Genomic DNA, 25,145 nt, shown 5'->3' with positions numbered 1-25,145 from the left:
CTTGCATCAGGATGTAAGGACCAGCCTCTGTTACCCATCAGGATGCCCCTGACCTGTGCTGGCGAATGTCTGGGACCCGAACACTTGACACATACATCACTGTTCCACCTGGTTTTTGTTTTTAGAGACAGGGTTTCTCTGTGTCGCCCTGGCTGTCTTGGAATTTGCCCTGTAGACCAGGCTGTCATGAAACTCAGATCTATCTGCCTCTCCCTCTTCCTCCTAAGTGCTGGGATGAAAGACATGTGCCACCACAGCCTGCCTATGACATGATCTTCATTAATTATCCCTGTATTCATCTGGAGTAACTTTACATCTCTTCTGATTTTGAAGTTTACTTCTCAGACATGAGAATACTTATAGCAGCTTGTCTTGGGCTCCCATTGGCATAGTATATTGGTTACCATTCTTTGCGTCTGTCTATCCACCAGTGAAGTACACTTCTTGGACACAGTTGTTGCGTATTCTCTTTTAAGCGCCATCCATCAGTCTGCCTAATGGGTCAGTGAGGCCACTATATTTAAGGCTACAATTTACCAAGTCCTGTAATTTTGTCAGTTACCTTTTGGGTTGGTTGGATTATCTTGTTTTTACATTCTTCTTTATCAGTATTAGAGGTTGGCTTATTTACTGTGTGGGACATGCCACACTCCTGCCCAGACCTCTTGTAAAATGTATTCCTGTCCTGTGTTCTTCTGATCAAGGCTTTCTTCCCTGTGCTATAGCCTTCATGTATCTTCTGCAATAAATAGAGATCACGAACTGCCTTAATTTGTATTTATGAAGTTTCCTTGTACTTCAAGATCACTTTAAAATAGTTGTTGAATATAGCAATCTTGATTGAAAATTACTTATTTTCAAGATCTAAAATGCATTTTTCTATGCTAACCTGGCTTTTTGGGTTAGCTGAGAGATATGTTGTTAGTTTTGCAGTATTTGCCTTTGTGACTTTTTTTCCCTTATAGCCTTTTCTTTTAAAGATTTTTTTTTTTTTTTTGGTTTTTTGAGACAGAGTTTCTCTGTATAGCCTTGGCTGTCCTGGAACTCACTCTGTAGACCAGGCTGGCCTCGAACTCTTAAAGATTTATTTTTAAATATCTGTATATATGTGCTCGGGGTACGTACACATAAATGCAGTGTCTGAGGGGCCAGAGCTGTTAGATCCCCTGGAGTTGGAGTCACTGGAAGCCACATGATATAGGTGCTGGGTAGCAGACCCGGGTCCTCTGCAATTCTAACCTCTGGGCATCTCTACAGCCCCACCCTTTAGTTGACAATCTATCTTCTTTTGCTTTGACATACTGACTATACCATTTCTTAGAGAGGTTCTTCTAGGTCCTATGCATTTTTAGTTCTAAAGGCCTTAAGTTTGAGTGTTGATCCCTTTAAAAAACATGTGTGTGTAATCTCATCAACTTTAATCTCATCAACCTGACTCTTTGCCTTCAGGGTTCCAGCTCCTTCTGTCCTGACAGTTTTTAGTTTTGGTCTCTTAATGGTATCCCAGAAGACTCTGATACTGTGGTCATGTTTGTTTTTGTTGTTGTTTGGTTGTTTGTGTTTTTTTGAGACAGGCTTACTCTATTATATAGCCCTGGCTGCCCTAGACCAGGCTAAGCATCAAATTCCACATCCACCTGCTGCAGCCTCTCAATGGCGGGGATTAAAGCCATGAACTCGCATGCCAGGCTACTTGTTTCCTCATGCTCATGTCTGAATGGGCTTTCTGTTGACCATGGCCTCCTCCATTCCTCAGCGTCTTTCTTCTGCTTGCTTTGGTCTTTGCCGATGCTTTCTCCTGTTTTCTAAGTCATCTGGTCACTTCCAACATTTCTGGCTATCTCATACTCACAATTTCTTTTCTGAACTTTCCATCCTTGTTGCTTTCTCATCTGTATTTCCCAGACTGGAGACTCAGTTCACCTGATGGCTTCTCAGATCACTCATCCTTTTTAGCACTGAACTTTGAGATCTTCGTCTTGCATACCTCCTACTTCCTGTGGAAGCACCCTATGTGGGTGCTGGGATGCAAACTCCAGTCCTTATGACCAAATGGCAGTACCTTTAACTGATGCACCAAAAGAGTATCAGATACCCTGGAACTGGAGTTACAGACTGAGCCGCCACATGGGTGCTGGGAACCAAACCCAGGTCTTACCCAGGAGCAACCAGTGCTCACAACTGCTGAGCCAACTCTCCCGGGCCCCCTTTGGGAGTCTTCTTATTGGTCAGCCTAGTCTTGAAGACTCCACCCCTAGCATCGGAGGCAGGAAGACACAGACCTGCATTGGGAGTGGCTTTAGCTTCCTCTCTACCCTGGGGCATGTGCTGGTGCTGGTCTGTCTGCTCAGGGTGTTGCTCTTCTTGGACTCTTTTACATCTTCACGATTTTCTAAAGCTCTTCCTTGCTTTGGATTAAGAGTTATCTTTGCTTCTTTTGATTCTCTCATGAAATGGAGACAGCCTCTACCCCACAATTTTACCCATAACAGGAATTTGATAATCTCCTAAGTCTATGGATCCCCTACAAACTGTTCAGCTACGCAATCAGTGTTTACAGGTATAAGCGGCATCTTGTAACTCTGATTTTAAGAGGTGATGTCACAGGAGCCATAGTCAGTAGCAGCAGTTGCCTAGCACAGTCAAGGACCTGTGTACAATCCCTAGTGCCAATCAAGGGGAGGGAGGTATACCCAGAATATCCTTACAGGATGGTAAGGTGACTGGGAAGAATAACCTATGTGAGACTCATGAAACACTAGCAGACAGTGTGCTGCAGCCTGAGGAAGCCCTGCCCAAGGGCCCAACTCACATCATCACGAGTCCGCCTCAGCTGGCCAAGTTCTGTCTTAGTCCTGCTCAGCTGAGTCTCAAGGTCAAGGATTTTGCTCTGGGCTGCTCGTTCCTTGGAGAGCGCCTGTTCCTTGGTTTGCTCCACCTACACACAAAGCACAGAGGAAGGGCTAACTGACCTGGCAGAGACGGCTGGCCATGCCCACTGGCCAGACACAGCCCACTGGCACATCAGTACGCAAAATATTCTGGAGCCTTGGTGCAGAAGCTAACTAAAGGGAGAGTCTCTCTCCTCCCTCCCTCCCTCTTCCCCCCTCCTTACCCTACACTCCCCTCTCTTTATGTGTATTGGTGTTTGGCTTGCATCTATGTCCGTCCAGGTGCTATATTCCGTGGAACTAGAGTTACAAACTGGTGTGAGTTGCCACGTGGGTGCTGGGAATTGAACCTGGGTCCTCAGGAAGAGCAGCTAGTGCAGTTACCCATCTTTCTAGCCTGAGGGAAGCTTACTAATCCACCTTTGCCTAACCTTTTCCAGCATTCCTGTAAGGTGACAAAGCTTTCCGTAATGTCAACATCACAAAGGGCCAATCCTCTACAACATACTAAGGAGGAATGTACCCACTGTACCCACTCTTCAGATCAGAGAGTAGGCCAAGAAAAGGTTAGGACACAGAGTGATGTCTGACCTGTCGCCTGGCATCTTCAATGGCACTCTCCAACTGCCTCGCCAAGGACCCACACTCTCTCGTTTTCTCTTCCAGCCGCAGCTGAGCCTGGTGGATTGCCTCCTCCCTCTTGGCAATCACCTGTAGGAACTCCACATTCTGGGCGCTGGTGGCCTCCAGTTTCCTAGGTGAGAGCACTCCATTAGACCCTGCAATGATCCACTGCCAGGGTGCTTCCGTATCCCCTGAACTGGGAATTCTTGTCACTTGAAGAATCTCCAAGGAGCCACAGGAAGAAACAGAAAGCATGTTCAGATTAGCAAGGTGGCTACCAGACTGTGTAACTGCAACAGCTGGTCACAGGACAAGTGAGAAGAGCGGGAAGGACTGCATGTGCAGCTGAGTGTACATGGTGCCCCTTGCTGAATGTCACACAGAGAACAGCAATGTACAGCTCACAGAAGACCTGCCATCACCAACCCATGCCCAAGGGAAGCAGGAGGAACAGGACTGAGGGCAGGTCTGTCACCAGAGCCTAGCTCAGCAAAGAGTCTTCAGCTGAGCCACACAGCACCTTATGTGACAGACACAGGACAGCTGTGGCTACCCTACTTTACACACTGTCTCTCCTGCTCCTCTAGAACACCATCATCTTTAAGGAACACTGCAGGTCTTGAACCTAGCTATGTTTGTGGGTCAATTTGGCAGAACAGAGGTAGACACAGGTGGCTGTCTGTTCCAGACCCACTGCAGGCTACCCTTAGCCCTCCAACTTTTTTTTTTTTTTTTTAAAGATTTATTAATTTTATGTGTGAGAACACTGTCTCTGTCTTCAGACACACACCAGAAGAGTATGCATCAGATCCCATTACAGATGGTTGGGAGCCACCATGTGGTTGTTGGGAATTGAACTCTGGACCTCTGGAAGAGCAGTCACTGCTCTTAACTGCTGAGCCATCTCTCCTGACAGGAGATTACAACACAGCCCAGGCTGGCAGCAATCCTCCTGCCTTGGCTTCCTAAATACTGGGACTAGTGGTGTGCCACCACTCTGGGCTCGAAGTCTTCTTTTTTTTTTTTTTTTTTAAAGAATTATTTATTTATTTTATGTATGTGAGTACACTGTAGCTATCTTCAGACACACCAGAAGAGGGCATCAGATCCCATTACAGATGGCTGTGAGCCACCATGTGGTTGCTGGGAATTGAACTCAGGACCTCTGGAAGAGCAGTCTGTGCTCTTAACCACTGAGCCATCTCTCCAGTCCCGAAGTCTTCTGCTTACAGATGCCAACATGGTTCTGGAAGAGGAGTTCCCAGCTTAAGGAACATCATTCATAGAAACCAGCTGTGTGTATCTGGGCAAGTTACAATCATTCCCTAAGCTTGGTTTCCTTATAGATAACATTTGCATCATCCACACTTATGATCTCAGTACTCAGGCAGCTAAGGCAAGAGGAGTTGCAGGCCACAAACTTACACCCTAAGAGGCAAAATACGGGGCAGGCAAAATGTGGCTCACTGGGTAAAGGTGCTTACTAAAAAGCACCGACCTGAGTCCAATCCCCAGCCCCACATGGTGGAAGAAGAGACCTGACACCTACACCCATGCAGGTGCCCATGCTGGGTACAAATATATATTAATAATAAAAATAGGTTTAAAAAAGACAAGAGATGGCTTGATGGTTAAGAGCACACACTGCTCTTGCAAAGGACCCAAGTTCAGGCCCCGGCACTCATATCAGGCAGCACACAACTGCCTGTAACTTGAGCTGCAGAGACTCGGAGCCTCTGTGAGCATCTGTACTCACACGTACATACTCCCACACACTCACAAATACAGACAATTAAAAAATAAAGTTCTTGGGAGGCAGAGGCAGGCAGATTTCTGAGTTTAAGGCCAGCCTGGTTTACAGAATTAGTTCTAGGCCAGCCAGGACGACACAGAGAAACCCTGCCTCAAAAAACCAAAAACCAAAAAAAAGTGTAAAAAAATAAAGTTTTTATCTTTAAAAAAAAAAAAAAAAAGTCACTATCTGGGCAGTGGTGGCGCACGCCTTTAACCCCAGCACTTGGGAGGCAGAGGCAGGTGGATTTCTGAGTTCGAGGCCAGCCTGGTCTACAGAGTGAGTTCCAGGACAGCCAGGGCTACACAGAGAAACACTGCCTCAAAAAAACCAACAAAACAAAAAAGTCACTAATTAGGACTAATGGTACCAGCTGGCAAACATATACAACTAGCTTGCCAGTGAGTATAAGACCCCTTTAAGAGGCCCCTCTTACTGAGGCCTGCCATCAGCTGGCAGACTACTCCTACACTGATCCTTCCTCAGACTAGGAAACAGAGACAGAAGAGTTAAAGGATCTACCCCAGGTCACAAAGGAGGTTAAGTGTCTCGAGGGGCCCCAAAGCAGGGCTTCTGATGCCAAGTTCTGTAAGCCTCACCCACAGCTGCTTTTAACAGTCTGTAAGAAAAGGTCAGAGAGGCTGCAGGATGCTTATCTGCAGCTCACTGGTGCTCTGGCTGCCTCACTCAAAGCAGCCTCTGGTCTGTCTGACCTAATGGTGCCTTTGAGACAATGGCTCCTACCAGGAGACTGTCATTGGATCATATGGTCACACAGCATCTCTCCAGGCTGACAATCCCCCCAGTGCCCCCCCACCCTCCCTTTCCTCTTACAAGGCTTACCACTGAAATGAAAGCAGCTCTTCCTTTGAGTTCTGCCTAGAACCTTCCAGGACCTTGAGTCCCTCAAATACTTTGGCACACTAAGAACAAAGCAGCCAAGCGGCAGAAAGTCTCAGGTCCTAGGAAGAGGACAGACATGGGACCAAGTGCCTCTAACCTCTCCAGTTCATCCACCTTCTGACTCAGTTGTTTATTTTCCTTCTGGGAAGCCTGATGTTTCTCTCTCGCCATCTCCAGCTTGTCCCCCTGATGTTCGATCTAAAATGACAGGAACGCAGACTGGTTTATGAGGGCATTTCCTATAAGGGCAAGTAATGAAGGGATTCTCCATTCTCCTGTGATGGCATCTACACCCAGGCAAGAGGCAGACTGCCCTCGGCAGGTGTCCCGTATCCAAACAACAACCTGGAAGAGAGAAGAGAACAGGGGTGGGTAGACCCACTCCACCCCCCACACTGGCTGGTTCCTGATGAGAAGAGGCCCCAGAAGCCCTGCTGGGACTGCAGTAAACACAAGGTGTTAGCAGCACACTGTACAACAAACCCCAAGCAGTCCCATTTGTGTTGGCAGGGCAATAGGTCAGCTTGGATTCATTAGGCCAGCAGGTCTAGAAGTTACCCTGAACACTGTGGTATGTGAGAGCTCAAGAGACAACCAAGGACATTCAATAGTCCGAAAGCCATGGGTTCAAACCCCTGTGGACGCTGAGCATCTCTGTGTCCCCTCTAGGTCTCAGGCGGTTACTGGAGGAGGAACCCATAGAGTGCATCAGGTTCCTGGGGATGAAACAACAGCATGCTGGGGCAGGGTGGGTGCTCAGAAGCGGATGATCACACATCAGGAGAGGATCAGGTCACAGTGGTACATGACTCCAGCATTTTCAAAGGTAGAGGCAGGATTAGGAGTTTAAGATCATCCTTGGTTACCCAGTAATTTCAAAGCAGCCTGTTTCCAAAACAAAACAAAACAAAATGTAACAAACAAAAGAAAGACTTTAAAGAGAAAGGATAAGAGACCCGCCCGAGTTAGATATAAGTGAGTGCTGGGTCACGTCTTGGGCAGGGCAGGGCATGGCTCCAGTAATTGAGAGACAGACTGCTTCTGGACAAAGGGGCTGTTTGCTTCTGTCTCTCAGAACAGAATCCCAGGTAAGTGGATCTGTGGAAAACAAGAAGAGGCAGTTAAACCTTGAGAATGATGGAACAATGGACAAGCGGTGGGTGCCATGGATCTGCTGGGTCTCCTCTCTGTGGCTGCCGGTCGGAGCACAGCAGCAGGATATGCAAGGCAGAAGCAGGCAGAGCGTGGATGGCCATAGCAGGGCAGTGGCGAGTCTATAGCTACAATCACTTTGTGCGACACGCAGGGTTTGGCACACCAGACTTTTATTTCACAGCACTGATGATAGCTCACTCCTTTCAGAAATCGGCAGCCAAGAAAAAGGAAGTGGTCCTCCCTTGGGGGGCGTGCAGCTCATCTCGGTAAGCGGGCCCCTGCTCGGGCCAGTTCGTGGGATCCCTTCTGCCAGTCCCTTACCCGGCTGCGCAGGTCTGAAATGATGGCTGTGAGGTCGATGTTCTTCCTCTCGTAGCCCTGCAGCTGGTCTTGGCACTCAGCCAGCTTGGCCTCCGTGATCTTGAGGATGTCAGGCAGCTGTTGTAGGTCAGCCAGCTGTGACTGGAACTGCCGACGGGCCTGAAGCAGGAAGAGAAACGCAGCATTGGTAAGATCCCAACTGATAACTGTATGGGTCTTCCTCTAGAGCACAACAGGGCTGCCCTAGTCCCAGAAGCTGAGCAGGCTGATCTTTGCAGGGCACACTGGGCCTGCCTTGCCACTTGCAGTAGCCATTCATTCAATCAGCAAATATCAGTGGTGACACCAGGATTCAGCACCATCCTGAGGGTTCTCTGCAGTCACTTTATTTGAACAATAATAAAAAAGGACAATTTAGGGGGCTGGAGAGATGGCTCAGAAGTTAAGAGCACTGGCTGCTCTTCCAGAGGTACTGAGTTCAATTCCCAGCAACCACATGGTGGCTCACAACCATCTGTAATAGGATCCAACTTCCTCTTCTGGTGTGTCTGAAGACAGCTACAGTGTAGGCACATAACATAAAATAAAAGTCTTTTTTTTTTTTTTTTTTTTTAAATAAAAAGGACAATTAAAAAAAAACAAGATGGGCAGTGGTGGCGCACGCCTTTAATCCCAGCACTTGGGAGGCAGAGGCAGGCGGATTTCTGAGTTCGAGGCCAAGCCTGGTCTACAGAGTGAGTTCCAGGACAGCCAGGACTACACAGAGAAACCCTGTCTCTAAAAACAAAACAAAAAAACCCACAAAGGACAGTAAGGGTGTAAAGATCAAACTTAGCTAAGCCTGGAAAAGCCAGGATTACAGGCTAAAATGACTCCAAAGCCCCTAGGAAGGCAGCCATGATGATTCAAAGATCAGGAAGGATTAGAAATAGCTGGTCCTGCTACATCCTTAAGCTTTAAGACTGGGGACCAGAGGCAGAAGTGATCTGCTTCAGAAACTCGTGGCTGAGCCTGACTCAGACTGTCCCAAGGTAATTTTTAAGGCAACAACTACACACCAACCAGCCAACAGCGCTACAAGAGAAAGATCCTTCCAGGAGATGCTAGTACACTTACAGACACTACAAAAACAGTCCAGGCAGAAAAATATGGACATCCAAATACCTGCCCACCAGGTAGATCTCAGTCCACCTAGCTGCTTCAGGCAAAAGGGGCTTTTCTTCGAACCACAAGGGAAAAATGAAATTAGAAAGCATAGTATAGAGAAAGAGCAAGAGAGAAGATAACAGAGAAAAACAAGGTGGGATGGGAACCCGATAGAAATCAGTTACTCGTGAGCCAAATCAGGCAGTGAGAGGGCCTGGGCAGTAGGAGGGCAGGAGGGGATGGGGGGATGGGGAGGGTCAGGGAGGGCCAGTACCGCCTCGATCTCTTTGTTCATCTCATCTTTAAGCATCTTGTTCTCCTTGTCGCAGCGCTCCAGCTGCGCAGCCACTTCATCAGCCTCCAGTCGTGTTTTCATCACCTGGGGAACAGAACCACATGGTGGATGCTCTTGGCGGAATCTCCCCATCCTACCTTCTCCCTGAGGCTGAGCTGTGAGTTGAAGAGTGGGGTACCGGCCCCCCAGTGTCTACCTGGCTCTTGTAGTTGTCAATCATCCCCTCATAGTTCTTCACTGACGCCTTCAGCTGCTGGACCTCCAAGTGAGCCTGGTTGAGCTTGTCCTCCATAGGGGCAAAGCTAGCCTAAAGAAGAGAGCGCTTGTGAGCCTGGTAAACGAGGGTTCAAGATCAGGGCCTCTGTACCTTCCATCTACTTCTAGAAGACAGCAAAGAACATACTCCTATATATACATATAGACATAGTCTTTTCCTCAGTGACTAAGTCTCCAAATGTGACCCCAGAATGTGGACAGAGACAATGACAAATTAATTTCTCATTCCAAAGGCAATATACAATCTCTAAAAGAAAAATACAGCTTGGTGCAGCCAAATGGTAATGTACTTGCCTAGCGTGCTGGAAAGAAAATGAATATAAAACACATGAGTCACACGACCAAGGCTCAAGAATTGGCCACAGAGCTATTGTTCTCTAACTTGTTTCAGGAATAAACAAATTATACAATCCTCTCAAAACATTTAAGATACCTTTTAAAATTAACAGTATGTTGTAAATGTATTTTCAAGACAGTAAATCCCATCACCTCAGATAGTTACCTGCTACTCTGGTTTTGCAATACAGATAAGTAGGGAACAGGAGGAGAATGCAGACACATGTATGTGTGCACATTTTTGCGTGCGCGCCCACACACACACAGAGTGATGGCTCATGTTTAGTTCCAGCTCTCAATGGGCTGAGACAGGACTCTTCCAAGTTTGAGGTTAGTTAAGGCAAAATAAATAAATAAATAAATAAGGGCAGAGGTACGGAGGGAGAGGAGAAGAAGGGAAGGCTTAACACACACTGACTTAAGAAAGGAAAAGATAGCCGGGCGGTGGTGGCGCACGCCTTTAATCCCAGCACTTGGCAGAGGCAGGTGGATTTCTGAGTTCGAGGCCAGCCTGGTCTACAGAGTGAGTTCCAGGACAGCCAGGGCTACACAGAGAAACCCTGTCTCGAAAAACCAAAAAGAAAGAAAGAAAGAAAGAAAGAAAGAAAGAAAGAAAGAAAGGAAGGAAGGAAGGAAGGAAGGAAGGATGGATGGATGGATGGATGGATTGATTGGAGCACAGCCTCATGGTACAGTGACATGCACAAGGCACTGTCCTCTGACCTCAGCATCACAGAGAGAGGGAGAGATGGGGAGCGGCGCCACAGGAAGGGAAAGGAAGCGTAGGAACAGCAGCTGGGTGAAGGGAGCCCTGTGCTTGCCTGTGACTCTTAGGACATACACACTCACTACAAGAGACCTGTGTCTGGTGCCTTAGTCCACGTCACGTGCTTCCTCCACCTCTGAGCGGCAGCCCCAGCTTCTGTGATGAACATATCTGACCGCCTAACGGGGTGTATTTCTACAGACCACACTTTCAATGGCTACACTGTATACTGAACACAGATACACCAGGCTATAATCCCTGTTGGATTCCCAGGCAATTAATATTATTTGAGATGGGGTCCTCTCTGTGTATCCTAAGCTGACCTGAAATCCACTATATGTAGCTCTCCCATGCTAGCCTTTAGCTTGTGTGTCTCCTGGCTCCTTGGAAGCTATTTTCAGTGTGTCTAAAACTGCAGTACAGCAAAGAAACTGTACCACCAAAGCAATAAAAGTACGGAAAACTGGTAACACCACACACTGCCAAGGGGACACAGACCGCCTGTTGACCCCGACAGGCACAGGTGGCAACAATGTGTACAACTACTTTGCACTTGTTAACATCTGCTATGGATGAACTACCGTGACCTGGCAATTCTGCTGCAAGTATAACCAGCTCCATGTACCCCAGACATATCCACAGCACCAGAGGAACAAGGCAACGGCCCACCACCAGTAAAATAAATGGAGGCTAGTGGAGCCCACCTACAGCCAGCCCCGAGGAATACATTATACACACTGTGCCACCTGAAAGCCACCCGTAAGTACACAGCCTCTAGAAGTGTTAGTGACATCCACGGCCACACAGATGGACTTCTGATGGCAGAGTCAGCAGCTGCTTCTACAAGGGGTCAGATACGGGGTCCTTGTTAACTTTCAGAGTGACTGAAAAATTGTTCACTTTATGAAAATGTAAGAATTAGGTGTGGGGGATGAACCAGGAAAGGGGATAACATTTAAAATGTAAATAAAAAAATATCCAATAAAAAAAAAGAAAAAAAATGTAAGAATTTGTATACTTTTCCATGTCATACTTTCTTAAAGTTGTCTTGCCTAACAAAACAAATTGGAAGGGAAAACCGGGCCCCACACCAGTGTTTAGAGAATAGTAAACGGCTGGGTCTGCAGAATCATTCTTAATTTCAAACCTCAACCCCAAATACTTCTTTGGGCAAATCCTGTGCAAAACTTAAATCATGCATGACTCTCTGTAAACCTTGCTTTCTCTATCTTTGGCAGGTTAGGGATCAAAGCCAGAGCCTCAAGGCCTGCTGGTCAAGCACTCTACAAGTGAGTTACACCCCAGCCCAATGGTCTTATTGACTAAAAACAGTCAACAGACATTTTTAAAAGGCCAAAAATGAGAATGTGTGAAGTTCCCATCAGTCCTCCTAGAGAGCCATGGTTAGGGCCAAAGTCAGTTCTGTCCTGCACATGCTCACTGAATGCATTTCACTGCATTACCACATTCTCAGCAGCACTCGTCTCCCCACACAGGGAGCCGTAGCAATACACTGACTAGATGCCACCCAGCCCTGCAGTGCATGTGAGGCAGCAATCAGACTATGCCAGACTCCTGGCACCAGGGCACTCCCTTCTTATCAGAGCGTGCCCAGGCCTCTAAGGAACCCTGGCTCATCTGCGCCCACTGAGGCTAGCCTGCCCTTGGCCTCGCAACTCTGCGTGCATCCAGACCTTGAGCCTCTCGTTCTCCAGCTTGAATGCAGAGTACTCAGCAGTCTGCCGGTGCAGTCTCTCTACCAAGCTGTCCCGGTCTTCCCGCATCTTCTCCTCCAAGCTCTGTTGTTGGTTTACAAGATCTGTCACCCGGCTGGAAGATCAGCAGACAAATCAATTCCTGGATCTCTGTAGGAATGGAGTCTACCCCCACAAAGGCCATTTCCATCTTACAGCACGCTGCCTATCCGCTCCCCAATCTCCACACCGAGAAGCCACCCCACCATCCCAAACCAAAGTCCCATTTCCACATAATGTCTTTCGAAAACTGTTTCACCTGACACCTTCTCTGGAAGCTGTCTACCATTTAGCCAGGATGACCATACATGTGTCTGATTACCTTGCAAGGCTGAGACCCAATCCCCCCCAAGCTTTCAGTACCACCAGACACGCCTCCCATCCTTTCTTAGTGTTAGGCCACATTCACTGAGATCTTTCCCTCATTTTCCAGGTTGGTGGTCAGTAAGAGCTGCCAGGTAGTCCTCACCCCAAGGCACTGGGCACATGTGGTTTTTGTCTCCACAGCCATGCTCCTATGTGTGCACATCTGGCTAGCCAAATTAGAACCTTGGCGACTATGCTCTACTGACAGTTGAGGGAGCCAAGTGGAAGGAGCTTCTGCCCACTCCCTTCCTTGCTGCCACTCAGCAGGGCCGCCAGTAAGGCCAGTGCCTGTGGCCTCCCTGGAGCTTCAAGGTGCTCACCCACTTCAACTTCACACCACCACAACCTGTGCAGTCTGTGCTCTAGGAGGGGTTTATTTGCTTGGGTTAGATTTTGGTTTTGTTTTCATTTGTTTGGGGTTTATTTTTGTTTTTTTTTTTTCAGACAGGGTTTCTCTAGGTAGCCCTGGCTGGAACTTGCTCTGTAGATCAGGCTGGCCTCAAACCCAGAGATGCACCTTCCTCTGCCTCTCTGGTGCTGGGAGTAAAGGCGTGTGGCACTGCTCAGCTGCTTGGAGGTTTTTAAATGATTATAATCATTTGGGGTTTTGCAGCTCAAGGGATACAAACCAGAGCTTCTCACATACTAGCCAAGTGTTCCACTGAGCTATGACCCCAGCTGTGTTCTCAGAAGCTGCAGTTTAGCAACCATTGAGTGAAGGACTGACTGGGCCCCACACAGTGCCCAGCATCTCACCTGGCAATGTTACTCACTCACTCTTTAAAGCCCACTTCAGACGCCTGTAAAATATGAATCAGTTTTTCCTCTTTCCTACCCCTGCTCCCCAAATGATGTCTGAGACTATTTATAAATAAATGCCTAGGCCATAAGCGCTGGCTCACTCCCTGACGAGCTCGTAACTTACTTAACCTATTCAAACTCTTCTGAATCTTCCACATCATTAGTTACCTCTCCTTAACTTCATGACTCCAAGTCCAGGGTGAATCTCCTCTTTATTCTCTCCTGACTTCAGCTACCTGCTGGTTTATGTCCATCTCCAGGGTCAATCTCTTGGGCCTCTCACTATTTCCCAGAATCCTCTCTTCCTGCCAGTGTCCCACCTCCTATTTGCTGCCTCAGCTCATTGGACATGGCTTTCTTATTGACAGGTGATGCTCACAGAGATTCTCTGTATAGACTGCCCTCCTGAGGATTTTACCTCTTTAACCCTCATCTGTTCCATGAGCCTTCCTTACACCTTCCCTCTCTTCTCCCACCAGATACTTCCTTGAGAACAGCACCTGATACATGGCAGGTTCTCAGCCTGTGCATGGTGAACTGGTTTGAATGTAACACGAACACTGCCTCCAGGAAAGCTTTCCTCAGATGGGAGGCTTGCAAGCTCCCTGTGAGCACTGTCTCCTTGCCAAAGAAGCCCATGCATCTTGTAGGCCCAGGAGCTCGCATGGAGCTCAGGACAGGTTATACACTTGTCTTCTTCTGCCTGCATCCCCAGAGCTAGCACACAGGCTAGTGTAAGAGAGCTGTTCCACGTCCATTCTCACAGTGAAGGAACAAACAGCTGAGGCTGAAGACAGTCGGGTGGTCACTGACATTATCCAGTGGCAAAGAAAGAGGGTCAAAGTCAGTCATGCAACCCTGGAGGCTCTGTCTACCTGCCAGCACTTTGACCTGCTGGCAGGAAGCTCTGAGCAGACAATGGAGAGTGCACTGGGACCAGAGACAGCATCCTCCATAATCAAGCATAACAACTGTGTGTGCCCATGTCCTGCTACACAGACTAGGGCCAGGCTTGGGCCTCTGTGATGGGGAAGCTTCTCCCCTTGAGCATACTTCTGCTTGTTTGCAGTTCAAGGGATGGAGACCAGGACTCTCAATGCTAAGCAAGTGGATTAGAAGCCCAGAGGTAGAGCCAGAGTCTGGCACAGGGCTGCCACATCTTAGCACAGCTCACATCTCCAACCTGAGCGGACCACAGGAGCCGCCTGCCCCTCAAGCCCTTCCCTCACTCAGTCTTCTCTCTGACACAAAGACATACTCATTCAGGACGATAATCTCCAACTCCAGGTCTCCTTTATCCTTCACAACCTGGTTGTACCGGCTCCTCCATGACTCCAGAGTAGATAAAGCTTCAGCGACATAAAGGTCCTGGGAACACAGCACAGCAGCTTGTCAGTTGTATTAACACTCAGGCTGAGAGGATGGAAGGTGGGCTAAGTCAGATCATACCGCCCCCCTCTGCTGCCTCTCCCAAGATGAGAGGATACTGGGAATGGTACAGAAAGCTTCCAGGCATGCAACATCACATGGCATCCTGTGGGCAGATCCTGAGCCATCCTTCCCTCAAGATGGATGTACTGGATGTCCTAGCCCCTCAGTCACCAACATTTACCCAGCCACACCCTTTCCGCCCACTCACCCACCCCTAATCCAAGATGGTCCCTCACCTTGTCGGCTAGTTGCACATGTAGCTGCTCAGCATACTCCTCACTCTTTTCGGCTCGCTCCTTCTGGGCTCGGATGGCCTTCTTCAGGGTCTCTTTGTCTCGGTCTCCCTTCTGCTTCAGTTCCTTTAGCTGCTCCATGATGGCCTCTACTTCTGCCTTGTGCTGGTTCCCACTGCGCTCTAAATTCTGGGAGCAGGATGAGGAAGGTAAGAGGCAGGGAAGACCACAAGGTGGTGTGGTAGGAGAGCAGAGAAGGAAAAAAATCTAACAAGCAACTCAGACTCCTGGGGCACATCAGAGCCATGGCCCCTCTGGGTCTCTTTGACCATGGAGAGCCTTTAAATTCGTCAGATACCCAAGTGACTCAGCAGAGCAGCCAACTTGGAAGTCTGGAAAGCATAGGAGACCAATGACTTCCCTCAGGAAGTCCTGAGAAACCTAGAGGAGTGGCAGCCTCTTCCCACCCCAGCTGGGAGCCAGCCAGCACCTTGATCTGCATGCACAGGCGACTGTTCTCAGCCTCTTTGCAGCGAAGCTGTGCCTGCAAATGCCCCCGCATGGACTCCATGGACTTGGAAAGCTCAGACGCCGTCTTTGCTTGAGCCTTGGGAGACAGAGAAAGTGCTGGAGCCGGCCCGAGCCCAGCGCCATCTGCGCAGGGTCATCCCAGGGCCAGGGTGGTGCTGGGCTCGGTACCTTCTCACATTGTATCTCCTGGAGGAGCTCTTCCACCTCCTTGTCCTTGTCTTGCAGTAGTAACAGCAGGCGCTGGGGGAAAACACAGTCAGAGTCGCCTCTGCTCAGAGGAGCCTGGCCACTCCACACAGAGACCCACTGGCCAATGTAGGAAGCATTTAACCTATATTGATTTTTAAAAGAAATGAATATATATTCCTCAGTTTAAAAAAAAAAAAAAGTACTGTTCACTGGAAATTACAGAAAAGCACAAATCTCAAAGAATTCCTAAAATACTGCTGCCCAGTGATAACCATTCAAATTGAGGCTTTAATGCATTTTGTTCTCTAACCTACAAAACTCCCATTTGACTAAAGCTCACAATATGACTACACCGTCTAAATCTTTCAAACAGCTGCCGATATTTCAAAAGCTGTGTCATGGTTTTTCTCCGCCTTCTAGGCTGGGGGTGTGGCCTCACAACTTAGCTCCGCCTTCTAGGCTGGGGTGTGGCCTCACATCTTAGCTCCGCCTTCTAGCCTGGGAGTGTGGCCTCACAGCTTAACTCTTCCTTCTAGTCTGGGGGGTGTAGCCTCACAGCTTAACTCTGCCCTCTACGTGTGGGGTGTGGCAGAAGCAATGTCAGTACACCTCAACTTCCACTCCTTCCTCAAATCCTGAGTCTCTCTCCTTTCTCTCTCTTCTTGCCTTACTAGATGGTTTTTATTAAAGCTAAAGCACTCTGAGAATTCCAGGGCTGGCAGCCAGGGAGAGGCACATACTCACAGGCATTTTCCACCGGTGGTCACTAATCAGCCAGCATGGCCTTTCCCCCTCTATGTCCTTCCCTCTCATATGGTAATTATATAGCCTACAAATACCAGCCGTTCCCAAAGTCTTGGGATTAAGAAGCCTGAACTTTAAGTTCAGGTCAGCCAACAGCTTCCGAAATTATTTGGCCACGAGACTTCCCCATTTGTATCTTGGCCCCATGAACTAACATCTTGAACAGCTTCAAGTTCTATGGAACATGCAAGCCTTAGGAAAGATCCTGAAATGAGAGTTGTGAAGCAAAAAAGGTATGTACTATCTTTTTTTTTTTTTTTTTTTTTCTTTTTGAGACAGGGTCTCTATTTTGTATCCCTGGTTGTCCTGAAATTCACTTTGTAGACCAGGGTGGACTCACACTCAGAGATCCACCTGCCTCCAGCTCCTGAGTGCTGAGATCAGAAGTGTTCACTACCACACCTGGCCGTGTGTACTTTTTAACTGCTGGGAATCCAAAAAAAAAAAAAACAAATTCAGGTTTAACAGACCAGAAAACTAATAATCCTTCATGCTGGAGTCTCACTTTGTACCTTGAACCCTCCCTCCAGTGATCAGCTCTTGAGGAAAGTCTAGGAAAATAGGCAGCAAAGCACATGCCAACCCATTCTACCGATCACAGCATGCTATGCTGCGGCCCTCTGACACCTAACCCACCACTGTGTTGTAAGGCAAGGCTGTTGTAATTACCGCTTTCTCTGAGTCTGCCTCTGCCAGACGCTTCAGTAATGCACCTTGTTGCTCCATTAGTCTCTCGGAATCCTTCAGCATGGTTAGAATTAAAAAACAAGATTTAAATAAGTACAAAGTACTATGTCTCACTGATTCTTTTCTTTGCTTCCGATAATATACATACACACATACATACACACATACATACATACATACATACCATACATACACACATTTCTTAGGACTTTCATGTATATGGGTACTTTTGTCTGCATATACTCTGTACACCAGAAGACAGCACCAGACACTTGTGAGCCACCATGTGGTTGCTGGGAACGGAACTCAGGACCTCTGGAAGAGCAGTCAGTGCGCATAACTCCTGAGCCATCTCTCCAGTCCCTCCAAACTATATTTCTAACCATACTGCTATGCATCAATCCAGCCTCATTATAAAGTAATGGCTGTTAATAAAAGTTCAATACACATGCCCATAACCACCTTCCAGACCTCCATCTGAAGTTAAAAGTTTGACAGTCGTCCTCCCGACCTTTTTCTAGGCATTACATTTAAATTGTTTCATTTTACTTTTTTCTCTCTTCTTTTGGTTTTTCAAGATAGGGTCCTTCTATGCAGTGCTGGCTGTCCTGAAACTCACTCTGTAGACCAGGCTAGCCTTGAACTTTAGAGATATGCTTGCAAGTACTAGGATTAAAGTCATGTGCCACCACACCTGACTCATTTTAATTGTAATTTTTTTTAAATTAGACTTCCCCCCTCATATGTACATGGGTGTTTTGCCTATTTGTACATTTGTGTACCACATGTGTGCAGTGCCCACAGAGGCCAGAAGAGGGCATCAGATCACTTGGAACTGGAGTTACAGGTGGTTGGAGTGAACATGTCTGTGCTGGAACTAAATCCAGAAGCCCTGGAAGGGCAGCTAGGATAGAACTCTCGACCACTGAGCCATCTCTCCATCCTCAATGTGTATGACTATTTAACCTAACAGGTATATGAACCAAATGCTTGTCTTGTGCCCAAGGAGGTCAAAAGACAGCATCGGATTCCATTAAGCCATTGTTATGGATGGTTGAGAGCTACCATGTGGATGCTGAGAACTGAACCCAGGTCCTCTACAAGAGCGATATTGAGCTTGGAGTCACTGAGCCACTGCTACTGACCCTTCATTTTATTTATTTTTTTATGTACACTAATGTTTTGCATGCATGGATGGATGGGCATCACATGCATGTAGTGCCCATAGAGGCCAGAAGAGGGCATCATATGATTGTAAGCCACCATGTGGGTACTAGGAACCAAACAGATCCTCTGGAAGAGCTGCCACTGTGCTAAGCACTGAGCCACCTCTCTCTCCAACCTCACCCTGTCATTACATGTAGAGTCTCCTACAGACACTTATCTTTCCTCAAGGGAGCAAAAGGGACTGGCATGCAATTTTAAAGAATAATATCATTTGTGTCTTACAACCTCAAGTTTTTGTTTTTATTTTTGTTTTTTGTTTTGTTTGAAACACTGTCTCACTCTGTGGCCCAGGCTTGCCTAGGACTCACTATGTAGCTCAGGCTGGCCTTAAACTCGTCCATCTTTCTGCTTCAGCCCAAGAGTTGAAATTACACAGTGCATGCCACCACGCCAACCTTGCAGCCTGATTTTTCTTTTCTTTCTTTCTTTCTTTTTTTTTTTTTGAATTTATTTTATGTGTATTGACTGTTTTGCCTACAGGAATACATATGTGTTTGTTTCCAGAGGAAGTCAGGAGGTGGCATCAGATCCCCTGAAACTGCAGTTACAGATGGTTGTAATTCACTGTGTGGGTAAGGTGCTGAGAACCAGACATCCTCAGCAAGAACTCTTACCTGTTGAGCTGTCTATCCAGGGCTACCTTCATTTTTTTTTTTTTTTTAGATAAGCCTTTATGGAGACAAATTTGAATGTCATACAACTAATATCCAAGTGTCAATCACAGTTACTGACACTTAGTGGTATTGCACTGGCCATTTATGCAAAGAGTCCATGTGTTCTTAGCATACACACAACACTGCTGAGTTCACTATGCTGACCATTCATTCCCCAGTACATATTTCATCGACCCAACAGCCGCAGGAGAGACCGTTCTTAATGGTCAAGAACTCCTCTCTCAAGCTGGCAAAAGTAAAAAAAAAGAAAGAGAGAGAAAGAGAGAGAGAGAGAGAGAAGAATGCCTTTTGGGAACATTGCTGAACTGTGGTAAATATGTAACATAAAACTTGTTAGGCTTACAGCAGTGACATTTATTAGACTCACAGAAACTGCAATCAGCACCATTCCCACCTCCACAAAGAAATCCTGCTCCTATTCTGTGAGCGTCTACTGCACCTTCCTTCTAACCCTTGGCAACCACTAACCTAGTCTGTCACTGACCTGAAACTGCTTTCATTTTCTTTCCCTGGTGCTAGGAATTGAACTTAGGACCTGCCAGATGCACACTGAAGCACTGAGATGTGTGCCCAGCCACCGGACGTTAACCTCTCCTTGTCATTAACATCCCATGGTTTTAAAAACTACTTTTATTTCTGTGTCTGTACGTGCATATCAGGTATGCAGGTGCCCAGAGAAGCCAGAAGGAGACGCTGGATGCCCGAGAGCTGGAATTAAAGGCTATAAGAATGGCTGGCCAGACCTGAATGCTGGGAATCAAACCCCAGTTCTCTGTGAGAACAACAAATAGTCTTACCTACTGAGTCATCTCTTTAGCCCCTAACTTTACACTTACTGTTTTTTTCTATGCAGGCTAGCCTACACAAAGATCCTTACAACCCTCCAGACCCTGTCTTCCAGGGTGCTGGGACTTACAAGTCCGTGTTGCCACCTGACTTCTACTGAAAGTTAAACCCCTTCTGTCTCTCATCTTTCTATACATGCACATTTGTATACAATGGCTATATGGATATGTGTGTACACATTCATGTGTGTGAATGGAGGGTACACATGTCATGCATGTATGCAGAGATCAGAGGACAACCTTGGACATTTTTCCTCATCTCCTGCCTTGAGACTCAAGCTTGTTGGTTCTCAAGTTACCAGGCTTCTCCTGTCCCTCCCTCTGTCTCTCCAGTGGACTGTAGACACCAGCCTTCCCCACCAGCTTTTTTGTTTTGTTTTGATTTGGTTTTTCCAGACAGGGTTTCTCTGTGTAGCCCTGGCTGTCCTGGAACTCACTCTGTAGACCAGGCTGGCCTCGAACTCAGAAATCCACCTGCCTCTGCCTCCCATAATCTTTCTTTACATTAACACCTCCTACAGTCTAGACAATGAGACTGTTCTTGGATTTAGACATACAGACAATGAGGCAACAGATACTGCTGGCATGGAGAGTGGTTTCTTGAAGTGATACCAAGAGGAGGGGCGCAGTAACTCACATGGCTCTCAAAGAAGCTGAGCACTCACTTCCCCTCGCGCAGGTGTACACGTCCCTTAATTTACACTTCCCCACCACAGAGAGCCTCTGCATCTCAGACACTGACTAGCCGCCTGGATGTCCTCGGATGACTTCCTGCTTCCCCTTGCCCGAGTTCCCAACTCCTTGCATCTCTATGACAGCCCCTCCCCCTAGTTTGCTTCTTGACACCTAGACAGAGCATCCCTTGCAGGAGGTTCAAACTCTTGCTCCCTCCAATTTCCCAGGTCTCCAGATGCCATCTGCTAAGGACCTAGGAACTGGCAAGGGATACACTGAGCACCCGGGAAGCTCATGTAGGAGGATGATGCATTCAGTGCAGTCTGGGCCACACAGTGAGATGTTCTTGAGTGCCTCAAGAGGAAGAGGAAGGTAAACAGAAAAGGAAAGACAAGGCCTGCAGCTGCTGCCTTCAAGCATGTTACTCAGCTCCCCTGACACCAGATGCAGTCCCCAAAACACTCCGCTCTAAAAACCTCACAGATTCCAGCTGGTATTCCCTCACTTCACAGCTGACGGTTCAACCTGAGGCCACACTGAGGCTGCAAAGGGCAGTCAGGCCCCACGTGTACTCTGACTACAAAGGCAGAGCCAGGGTCCGAACACTGAGCACCTGCCCCAGAGGCAGGCACTGTGCCCGCAGAACAGAGTTTTCACGCTGTGAGTTACAAACTCAACGTGGCTGAGCACGCTTATCCAACAGGAGACAGACTCTAGGTTAAGTCAAGAAAGAAGAAAACTGAGCCTGGTGTGCACACCTGTAGTCCTAACAATCAGACAAGGAAGGCAGGCATGAAAAATTAAAAACAAGGGGCTCAGAAGCCTGAGTGCTCGCTGCTCTTCCAGAGGACCTGAATTTGATTCCCAGCTCCCAGGCGGCAGCTCACTTTATTCTAGTTCCAGGGGATACTAGGCTACTGGCCCCTTAGGGTACTGCACTCAAATGCACCAATCCCACATAAAGACAACCTCACAAACATATAGACACACACACACACACACACACACACACACACACAGAGAGAGAGAGAAATAGTAAATCTTTTAAAAAGGTTGAAGGTCAAGGGCTGGAGAGAGGGCTGGCTTGTTAGGTGCATTGTTTGAGCACTTGCTGAGGAAAAGGGTTCCCAGACCCCATGGAAGCTCTAAACTGCCCTGAACTCCAAGGCCAGGAGACTAGATGCCTTCTCCTGGCCTTTGCAGGTACCAGGCATACATGTGATGTGCATACATGTGATGTGCACACATGTGATGTGCGTACATATACGCAAAAAAGAGCGTTGAAGGCTGACTTGTGTTACACAGAGCACTAAGTCCTACACAAGATCCATCTCAAAGCAAAACCAGGAAAAAGGGCTTAGCTTGTCATCCCAGCATTTAAGACAGAAACAAAGTTCAGGAATTCAAGGTTATACTTCAAACTACCCATGAGATCCTGCCTCAAACCCAAAACTAAGTAAAAGCTGAGTATAGTGGAGCCCACATGAAATCAGAAGTACAGGAGCCCAGGCCAGCAAGGACTACTTACTGAATACCTGTTATCAAATAAACAAAAACAAACATGGGACTGGAGAGATGGCTCAGCGGTTAAGACCACTGACTGCTCTTCCAGAGGTTTTAGGTTCAATTCCTAGCAACCACATGGTGGCTGCCAGCCCTGGTGGCTTCCAACCCTCTATAATGGGACCCAATGCCCTCTTCTGTTGTGTATCTGAAGAATGGGAGAGTGTACTCATATACATTAAATAAATAAATAAATAAATAAATCTTTAAAACAACACAAAACCCTCCCCTGTTCTCCACAAAAGAAAAAAAAAAAATCAAAATGACTATAGAGCAGCTCTCTGAAGTGCCACGCCCTCCAGGTCTGGAAACAGCAAGTACAACTTGTAGGCACTTGTACATCAGGAAGGCTGTCAGTCTGTCAGTTCTCATTCATAAACTCTCTCATCTTTGCACAATCCCAAGTGGAGGATGTTGGTTTTTCCATTTTATGGGGATACTGAGGTATGAATTACCTGCCTGGGATCACCAAGCCAGAAATTAAACAAGTGTTCCTATTTTAAAGAATTTGGCTATAACTAACAACATTAATAGGAAAATAGTCTAGACTATCTATCTGTCTATCATCTATCTATTTATTTGAGACAGGTTCTCATTATTTAGTCTGAAAATCACTGTATATTGCAGGCTGGGCACAAACTTGACAATCCTCTACCTTTCCCTTCCAGGCTTATGCTGCCATGCATTCAGAGACTTTCAAGCACAGCAGGATGACAGACATAAATACAACATGGCAGAAACAGACTGACAAGTGTCCATTAACAGAAAAGGTCTCCTCCAATGAGAATATAGTCACGAAACCCATATGAGGCCTTAAGGAGAGGTAATGTCATAAAAGTAGGGGCTGGAGAGATGGCTTAGCAGTTAAGACCACTGACTGCTCTTCTAAAGGTCCTGAGTTCAATTCCCAGCAACCACATGGTGGCTCACAACCATCTGTAATGAGATCTGATGTCCTCTTCTAGTATATCTGAAGATAGCTACTGTGTATCCATATACATAAAATAAATCTTAAAAAAAAAAAAAAGTATTAGGGGGGACATGGTGCCTGACACCTGCTATCCCAGCACTTCAGTGGCTGAAGCAGGAAGGTTGCTGTGGGTCTAAGGCCACAGGCTGAGTTCCAAGCAAAACCAGGCTATAGAATTCGACCCTTGTTTCAACCAACATGGTGTACAGACACATGCAGGCAAATATGCATACACATAAAAGAAAATAAAAACAAAAACAAAAATATAGTTTCCTTTTAAGGAGAAGATTATCACAAATGGAGACACAAGGACTCAACAGTGAAAGCTGGGCAATGGGTACAGCATTTTTTATTAGCTATTATGTGTGCCTGTGTGTGTGTGTGTGTGTGTGTGTGTGTGTGTGTGTGTGTGTTCACTGGGCTGGAGATGTAACTCAGTCTAAAGCTCTTGTCTAACATGCCTGTGCCTGACCCTCAGAACCATGGAGAATACAAATGCCTGCTAACCTAGCACTAGTCATAATCTCAAGAGTCAGCTCGACTGGAAAGCCACCGATGAACAAGCATGTACAGTGTACAAAGAGAAACCCACTATTATTCTGTGGGCACTGGGGGTGGGGTGTCTGCCATTTGTCCAGAGCGTAGCTGCACCTGAGGAACACAGCATTAAATAAGGAGGGCACAGACAAAGGCAGCATCACCTCATTCATATACAAAATCTGCAACTCAAAACACAAGCAGATCCAGGAGGTACAGCTGGTAAGATATTGGGCAAGAATTCAAAATTTCATTACAGGGCTGGAAAGACGGCTCAGCAGTTAAGAGTGCAGACTACTCTTGTAGAGGACCTGAGTTCAGTTCCCACCACCCAATAACAGCTCTCTAAGGGAGTTGATGCCTTCTTCTGGCCTCGGCAGGCACTGTATACTACAAAATACAAAGTAGTAAGTTCAAAAGACCCACCATGGAACATAATGACTCTGGTTAGTAACAAACTACAAAAAAAAAAAAAAAAAAAAAAAAAAAAAGTAGCTTCTAAGTGCTGTTCCCACAGGTGTGCAATGTATGTCCTACATACAATTATCTTGAGTCCATAAAGTACACCTATGTATCACAGAACAGCATGCTGAACCTGGGCATGAAAACTCAGGCCTGGAACCCCAGCACTCAGAAAGCACAGGTGGCATGACAACCTTGAGTCCCAGGCCAGCCATTAAACAAGAAACTTACCTGCCCCAAAAAAGACTACTACTCACTGTCCTATTCTCAAAGTCCATGTTTCAGGGCTGGGCACGTGAGCACACACCTTTAGTCCTGCCACTCAGGAAGCAGAGGCCAAGGACATCAAAACCAGGAGTGGGGCACACTTTGGGAGGTGCACACAGAAGGACCAAGAGTTGGAGATTGCCCTCAGCTAGAGATTAAGTTCTAGCCAGGCTGCGGCCACACGAGACCCTTCTCAGAGTCAAGAGGCCTCCAGATAACTCTGCTTACTATGTAAGCATGGTAACCTGAGTTTGATTCCTGGAACTCACATAAAGGTAGCAGAACCAACTTCACAAAATTATTCTCTGATCTCCATATTTGTCATGATATGCATGTACATATACATGCACCATATACATGCGTGCACACAATTCCTAGGCTTCTGTGGTACTAGGGATTTAACCTAGAGACCTGTGTGTGAGGGGCAAGACTCCTATATTGAGCAATGTCCCCAGCTTTTCTGTCCCCTCTAATTTTTCTCCGCCTTTTTTAAATGTTTATTTAGAACACGGTCTCATTATATTATAGCCCAAATGGGCTTCAAACTTCCAGATGTCCCTCAGACTCTAAGGGGCTGACATAACATGCACCATCCACTATACTTAAAGAGTGTACACTTGGAAC

General features: G+C 46.9%; 1 protein-coding gene across 24 annotated transcripts in view; it reads right to left on the bottom strand.

The window, feature by feature from the left end:
- The window catches only part of Odf2 (outer dense fiber of sperm tails 2), a 45,354-nt gene that overhangs the window by 4,335 nt on the left and 15,874 nt on the right, over positions 1-25,145 (bottom strand). For 8 of the 24 annotated variants that reach the window (XM_076928386.1, XM_076928390.1, XM_076928389.1 and 5 more), the window contains 9 exons: positions 17,284-17,355; positions 15,790-15,861; positions 15,581-15,697; positions 15,094-15,279; positions 14,685-14,794; positions 12,200-12,335; positions 9,324-9,434; positions 9,107-9,211; positions 7,519-7,845 (listed from right to left, as the gene is read on the bottom strand). In XM_076928386.1, coding sequence (XP_076784501.1) covers positions 7,624-7,845; positions 9,107-9,211; positions 9,324-9,434; positions 12,200-12,335; positions 14,685-14,794; positions 15,094-15,279; positions 15,581-15,697; positions 15,790-15,861; positions 17,284-17,355 — 1,131 coding nt within the window. In that variant the 3' untranslated portion in view covers positions 7,519-7,623. Of the gene's footprint in view, positions 1-562; positions 740-2,812; positions 2,939-3,482; positions 3,646-6,307; positions 6,409-7,138; positions 7,309-7,518; positions 7,846-9,106; positions 9,212-9,323; positions 9,435-12,199; positions 12,336-14,684; positions 14,795-15,093; positions 15,280-15,580; positions 15,698-15,789; positions 15,862-17,283; positions 17,360-25,145 lie in introns of those variants that run through there. The other 16 variants (XM_076928375.1, XM_076928378.1, XM_076928371.1 and 13 more) reach the window with 5 other exon arrangements.

This window comes from Arvicanthis niloticus, chromosome 2, assembly GCF_011762505.2.
Source record: "Arvicanthis niloticus isolate mArvNil1 chromosome 2, mArvNil1.pat.X, whole genome shotgun sequence".
Lineage (NCBI taxonomy): Eukaryota > Metazoa > Chordata > Mammalia > Rodentia > Muridae > Arvicanthis > Arvicanthis niloticus.
This window is presented reverse-complemented; position numbering and strand designations above follow the sequence as displayed.